Source organism: Elephantulus edwardii, unplaced genomic scaffold (genome assembly GCF_000299155.1).
Source record: "Elephantulus edwardii isolate Elephantulus edwardi_28Jun2011 unplaced genomic scaffold, EleEdw1.0 scaffold00181, whole genome shotgun sequence".
Classification (NCBI taxonomy): domain Eukaryota; kingdom Metazoa; phylum Chordata; class Mammalia; order Macroscelidea; family Macroscelididae; genus Elephantulus; species Elephantulus edwardii.
In genome coordinates, this window is record NW_006399931.1 from 1,009,578 (window position 1) to 1,015,921 (window position 6,344).

The 6,344-nt window shown below is 48.3% G+C and overlaps 1 protein-coding gene across 2 annotated transcripts in view; it reads left to right on the top strand.

The window, feature by feature from the left end:
• RBM28 (RNA binding motif protein 28) overlaps positions 1-6,344 on the top strand; it is a 32,858-nt gene that overhangs the window by 18,411 nt on the left and 8,103 nt on the right. For both annotated transcript variants that reach the window (XM_006896069.1, XM_006896070.1), the window contains 3 exons: positions 593-728; positions 1,599-1,663; positions 3,861-4,019. In XM_006896069.1, coding sequence (XP_006896131.1) covers positions 593-728; positions 1,599-1,663; positions 3,861-4,019 — 360 coding nt within the window. The remainder of the gene's footprint in view (positions 1-592; positions 729-1,598; positions 1,664-3,860; positions 4,020-6,344) is intronic.

Sequence of the window (6,344 nt, forward strand, 5' to 3'; positions counted from 1 at the left end):
CATTACCTTGTTTAATCCTTCCGTCAGCCCTGTGAGATAGCTTGGAAATTAGCCCCATCTTACAGGTGAGGAAGCAGGTGTGTCTTAATATCTGCTGTGTCTGGATCATGTCTACGTCTAGGCTGATGAGACTGGACAAGAGGGAGTGAAAGCTGTTAGTGAAGTGAAGTAAATGAGAAAGTGTGTGGATGATGGGAATTTTTCAGTATATTTTCTAAAACAAAATGATAGTTGTTTGGGGATATTGTATTATCCTTCTTGCTATTATTGCCTAAATTCTCTTGATAGCATTAGCACTTGATCATTTCGTCAGCTTTCTTTGGAATATTAAAAATTTGCCTGTTCACAGATCATTTTCCAGAATTTGGGCCAATTTAAGCACTAATCAACTCCCATAAAATAGATTATGTTCTGCTGGCAGCCTTGGGGACACAGCTGTTTGCACAGCTCTCCTGAATGCGGTGAGGCCCAGTGGCCCACTTGTAACCAGCTGGGCTGGCACATCCTGGGGGTTGGGCTCTTTGGCAAACTTGAGACTGGCTGTATTGTCCTTGGCGCTTCCTGTCAGCTGTTAGGTACCAATCTTTTGCAGGGTGTGGGGCTTAAACTTGATGGCCGTCAGCTCAAGATTGACTTAGCAGTGACCCGCGATGAAGCTGCAAAGCTTCAGACGAAGAAGGTGAAGAAGCCGACAGGCACCCGGAACCTCTATCTGGCCAGAGAAGGCTGTGAGTAGTGGAGTGGAGGGTGACGTGAGCCCTGGGACCCAGACATCCCCACCGACTGTACTCTGCTGTTCATCCATCAACACTTGTGGCTTTCTGTTAGGAAACTCTTACCTTCATAGGTTGGCCTGTTCCAAACACATGTCTGCCCCTTGCCCTCAGACCCTTGCATTTGCAGATTGGGAGAGCAGAGAGAGAGGAGAAAGTCAAATGACCGCCACATGCCTTCATTTCTAAGAAGACGGTTTCTAAAGGAGTTGAAAAATAATGACTGAAATGACTCTAGATTGTTTATGATTTTAAAATAGGCACCCGTCCTCTTTCCTTTAATGTCAGTAAGTTAGGAATTATCTTTTCCAAGAAAAGCAGCCCTCTGTTAGGTCACTTGGTATGTATGAGGCCACCTCTGCTGGCTGCGTGGGCTGTGGCACCAGGTCTATACGTGGGGGTGTGATTGTAGGCTGGCTTCTCTCACTGATGGGTAAGGGCCCCAGGTGCAGGACCAGCAGCCACATTCCAAGGGCGAGTATGGGTGCAGCTAGTTGTTTTCCAAATACCTAAATTGTACTTACTTTCCAGACGTCCCGAAGGCATTCCCATCTGACTCTGGGTATGTCTGTGAAGTGCCTCGGAGGAACAGAGAGCAGAGACACAAACGAACAATATGTTTACAGTTGTAGTCCTTGAGAGCGGCCCTGGGTCCAGTCCTTAGCCCTGTAGCCTATTTCTGGACCCACCCAAATGCCAGCATGTCCTGGCCAGCACAGTCCTCTGGGCCCTGTGCACAGTTTGCATCATTCAAATCACATTCCTCTTGTTGCTCAGTTGAAAATTCCCTTGGTGACGTCTTGGCCTTTTTCCCACTTTCTGCAGTGATTCGTGCTGGGACGAAGGCTGCGGAGGGGGTGAGCGCTGCCGACATGGCCAAGAGAGAGCGGGTGAGTAGCTTAGGTTCCAGCCTTCTGTGTCCGCATGGCTGATTATGTAAGTCAGTAGAAAATCATCACTGAAGGCAGATGATCCTTGTGTGCCGTCGAGTCTAAACTGACTCATAGTTGAGCCTCCAGCAGCTTTTCAGAGGCTGTAAATTGCACAGGATGGGCTGTAAATTGCCCATCTTTTCCCTGCAGAGCAGCTGGTGGATTTGAACCACCTGCCTTTGGGCTGACTGCACAGCTTTTTATTGCAAGGCCACCAGAGCTCCCTGATAGCAGCAGGGGACACTATTGTTGGTAGGTGCTGTTGAGTCGAGTACATCTCGTCGAGACCCTGTGAACAACAGGTCTGAACCCCTCCTACCCCATGCCATCTAGATGATGTCAAGTACTAAAGAGCCCAGTAGAGGTCACAGACCCAGTGTACAGTCGTACTAGAACAACACACAGGTGCTCCAGCATTTAATCCAGCGCTGTACAGATACATTAGCACTTCATGCTGTCAGAAGAATGGCTCTTATCCTCTGTTTTCTGAATGCTCAGCAGTGTTTGCAGAAGAGCATACTGTGAGGGATACAGTAAAAACTGGAGACGAGAGCTGTGTGTAGATAATCAGGTGTCAGAATAAATGCATGACCACATCCGTAAGGAGGATGAGTGTGGGCTGCAGTTCTTAGGGAAGGAAGTAGACTGGGGACTTGGAAGGTAATGCCAATGACAGGGTTTTTTGCTTGGTGGGTGGAGCTAGTGTCTGGATTTTAGGATCATTTTAGAAAAATACTTATTTTGGGAGTTTTCCATTTGTGGCATCAGAACAGCCAGCTGATGCCGTGAAGTGTCTTTTCAGTTTGGTGGTGTTAGTCCCCAGTAGTTTTTCTTTTCCCATGTACTCGACCCTCATGAGGACCAGAATGCAGAGGCTTCAGCTCCTCAGCCCTGTTGTCCATCGTCCACGTTCTCAGTGAGCTGGGTTGAGCCCACACAGCAGTGACTGAGGACGGTGCAGGACGGGGCAGTGTTTTGTTTTGTGTCTCCCAGGGTCACTATGAGTTGGAACTGACCTGATGGCGCCTAACAATAAAACACTAATAGAGTTTATCGTGAAAAAGCTAATCCAGTCCAGAATGGTAAAGATGTGTAACCATTTAGAGATTAGCCATGGCACTTAAAGTGTGAAAGAGTCTGAACAGAGGAGATGCCGTGACAGCAAAGACCTGGTGTCTTGTTTTGTGTCACAGATTCTATTCCTGTCTTCTCCACTGTTTGATGGTTGAGATCTGGAGCATGACTTGCTCTTTCCTGATCATAATGGCATGGTGACATTTCCTTTTCTCAGAACTAATATTGTTAGTAAAGGCTCACTGGAGTGTACATATGTTCTGTAAATTCACAGCAGTCCCAGGCTGCCCAGGACAGTGGGAGGGGGCACCAGGCTGCTTCTCTTCAGCCTTCATTCTCAGAGAACTCATTTATCTCTCATCTGTTGGTGCCTCTAACACACATACGGATCAGGGCGATTAAGATCTGCTAAGAGAGAGAAAAATGTAAGGCTTTATTTCTGTTTATTTTAAACAAAACAAGTCCTGATGGAGAAGGCTGCCGTTTCCTTTTAGACACAGGTCTCCAAGGACTGAGTTTTGTGGCAGCCTTTCCGTGGCAGGGACATTCCTTCGCCTCAGGGTGGCAGCATTGAGATGAGACTTTAGTCTCTGAAAAATATTCTTTAAATAATCCCATTTCCTTCTGGAAGGACTAGATAATTGGTTTGAGTTGGTGGGTAAATAAGGGGTTGGACATAGATGTTAACTTCAGTATTATTTACTATTTGCTCTGGGCCAGGTTTTGAGCTGGAGATTTCATGAATATTATCTGAGTTAGGTCTCACGTCATAAGCATTAATTTATACTTGGATCCACAGTTCTATTTTGTGGATGGAAAAAAGATGAGGCTTAACAATTGTCTGTAAAAGTGCTGCAGTTTCAGCTAGCTTTCTCGTTCGGGGCTGACTCCTGAGCCATTGCTGTTATCATCACCCCCACCACCTCTGCGAACCTGCCCAGGGCGGCGTTCGTTCTAAGGCTGCAGGCTGACGAGCCTTTTCCCCTGTGTCTGACTATTCAGTGGGGTCGTGATTCCTTCTGCTCAATCACCAGCCTGCCTTTTTCAAGGTTGGATTGTTAACTATTTGTTGTTCTTTCAGTTTGAGCTCCTGAAGCACCAGAAACTCAAGGACCAGAATATCTTTGTCTCCCAGACCAGGCTCTGCCTGCACAATCTCCCAAAGGCGGTGGGTGACCAGCAGCTCAGGAAGCTGCTGCTGAGCGCCACCAGGGGGCAGAAGGGAGTGCGCATCAAGGAGGTGAGTCCTGTCGGTGGCTCCCACCAGCCGGCCTGCTTGGGCTGACTCAGGAGTCCACCTGTGCTTCCAGCCGTAGTACCAGCACATTAACAGTCCATTCTCTAGACACACCGTCAGTGTGTGAGGACAGTCAGTGTGCAAGGACAGTCAGTCAGTGTGTGAGGACAGTCAGTGTGTGAGGACAGACAGTGTGCAAGGACAGACAGTGTGTGAGGACAGTCAGTTTGTGAGAAAGACAGTGTGTGAAGACAGTGTGTGAGCACAGACAGTGTGTGAGGACAGTCAGTGTGTGAGCACAGTTGGTGTGTGAGAAAGACAGTCAGTGTGTGAGGACAGACTGTGTGAGGACAGACCGTCAGTGTGCGAGAACAGTCAGTTTGTGAGAAAGACAGTGTGTGAGGACAGTCAGTGTGCGAGGACAGACAGTGTGTGAGGACAGACAGTCAGTGTGCGAGAAAGACAGTGTGTGAGGACAGACAGAGTGTGAGGAAAAACAGTGTGCGAGCACAGTCAGTGTCTGAGGACAGTCAGTCAGTGTGCGAGAAAGACAGTGTGCGAGGATAGTTTGTGAGGACAGTGTGTGAGGACAGACAGTGTGTGAGGACAGACAGTGTGTGAGGACAGTGTGCAAGGACAGACAGTGTGTGAGGACAGACAGTGTGTAAGGACAGTCAGTGTACAAGGACAGACAGTGTACAAGGACAGACAGTGTGTGAGGACAGACAGTGTGTGAGGACGGTCAGTGTGTGAAGACAGACCCTGTCGGCTTGTAAGGAAAGACAGTCAGTGTGTGAGGATAGACACTGTCAGCGTCTGACAGGCAGTCGGCCTGTGAGGACAGACTGCACGCGAGGACAGACACTGTCAGCACGTGAGGACAGATACTGACAGGCAAGGACGAGCTCAATGACTTTCACAATTATTTTTCCTCCCTTTAAGAATTACCTTTCATATCTGACCAAATTACAGCAGAATGCAACAGAGTCCTGCCCTTTGTGAATTAATTTAGCAAGCATTTATTGAATGCCTGCTGTGTGCTCAGCATTATATGAGGTGCTGTGATGTTAATTTTCTTGCAGAGAAAATAATCTGTTTGCTCTGCTCTTTTGAAGAGCATTTTACTGCCAATTAGGCTCCTGCCCTGGAAAAAGGTTCCTCAGGCCCTGAGGGGTTCACGGGGGGCCCACAGAAGTCTTGGCCTGTTGTATTAGAGAAGTGCTGGGTCCATGCCAGGATGTGGTGGCCCCCGTCCCTGCCCGCTCTGTACACCTCCACCTGTCACTTCCATCACCTTGTCCCTCATTCCCCGGACCATGCTGAACTCTCGAGGGCAGGTATTACCTCAGTGTCCCCGGTCCGTGGCATTCATCTCTCAGTCAGTATTTATTGGGAACGTTACGGAGCCAGCGCTGCAGGTCACCTCTGCTCTCTCTTGTCCCCATAACTTCGGAGTCCCTGAGCTTCTTAAGAATGCTCTGGAATCTGGGGTTATGTTAGACCATGTGAACCGAGGCGCATGTATCTGGCACTCCTAGTAGACTGTTCAGGGTGTTACTGGCATAAGGATCAGTTGTGTAACACGTTGTATCTACTTCTGCAATACTAAGTGGAGCTCTGTTGGCCTAGGGGGCAAGGAGTTGTGCTGCCTACCCAAAGGCAGGTGGTTCGAATCCACCAGCTGCTCCACAGGTGAAAGATGGGCAAACCCATTGGGGTGTGAGCTATGAGTCAGTTCTAATTTGATGGCAATTAACAGCAACACACGTTAAAAACCTGTTGTAACTTAGAGACATGCGTGTGCTACAATATTTGCATGATGCTGACTAGTTCTTACATAATGTGCAAGCTGTGGGTGGTGCGGGGTAGAACAGGGTTCAGATCTGCTGTTCTTGGGGTTGCTAGGAGTCCTACTTGACTCTGCGGCACTGAACAACAACAACAAAGCTGTCTCAGCAGTATTGTTAGCTCCTTGAGGGTGGGAACTCCTTCCCTGCTGCTCCTGATTCCCCCTAAGAGACCATACAGTTGTCAGCCCAGGGGAGATCCCATCTATACCAGGTGCCACACCCACGCGGACCGGAACTTGAACTTCTCCGTCCTTTGGGAACAGTAGCTTCCAGGAGTAATGGCCTGTAAATGAACCGTTTTCCCTACTATACCCTGCTGTGCAAGAAAATAATCCAAAACCGTTTGGAACAGTATGTCAGCAGAGAACTGCCAGATGTGCGGGCTGGATTTACAAGAGGTCATGGTACTAGGGATATTATAGCTAATGTTAGATGGATCTTGGCAGAAAGCAAAGAATACCAGAAGAATGTCTATCTG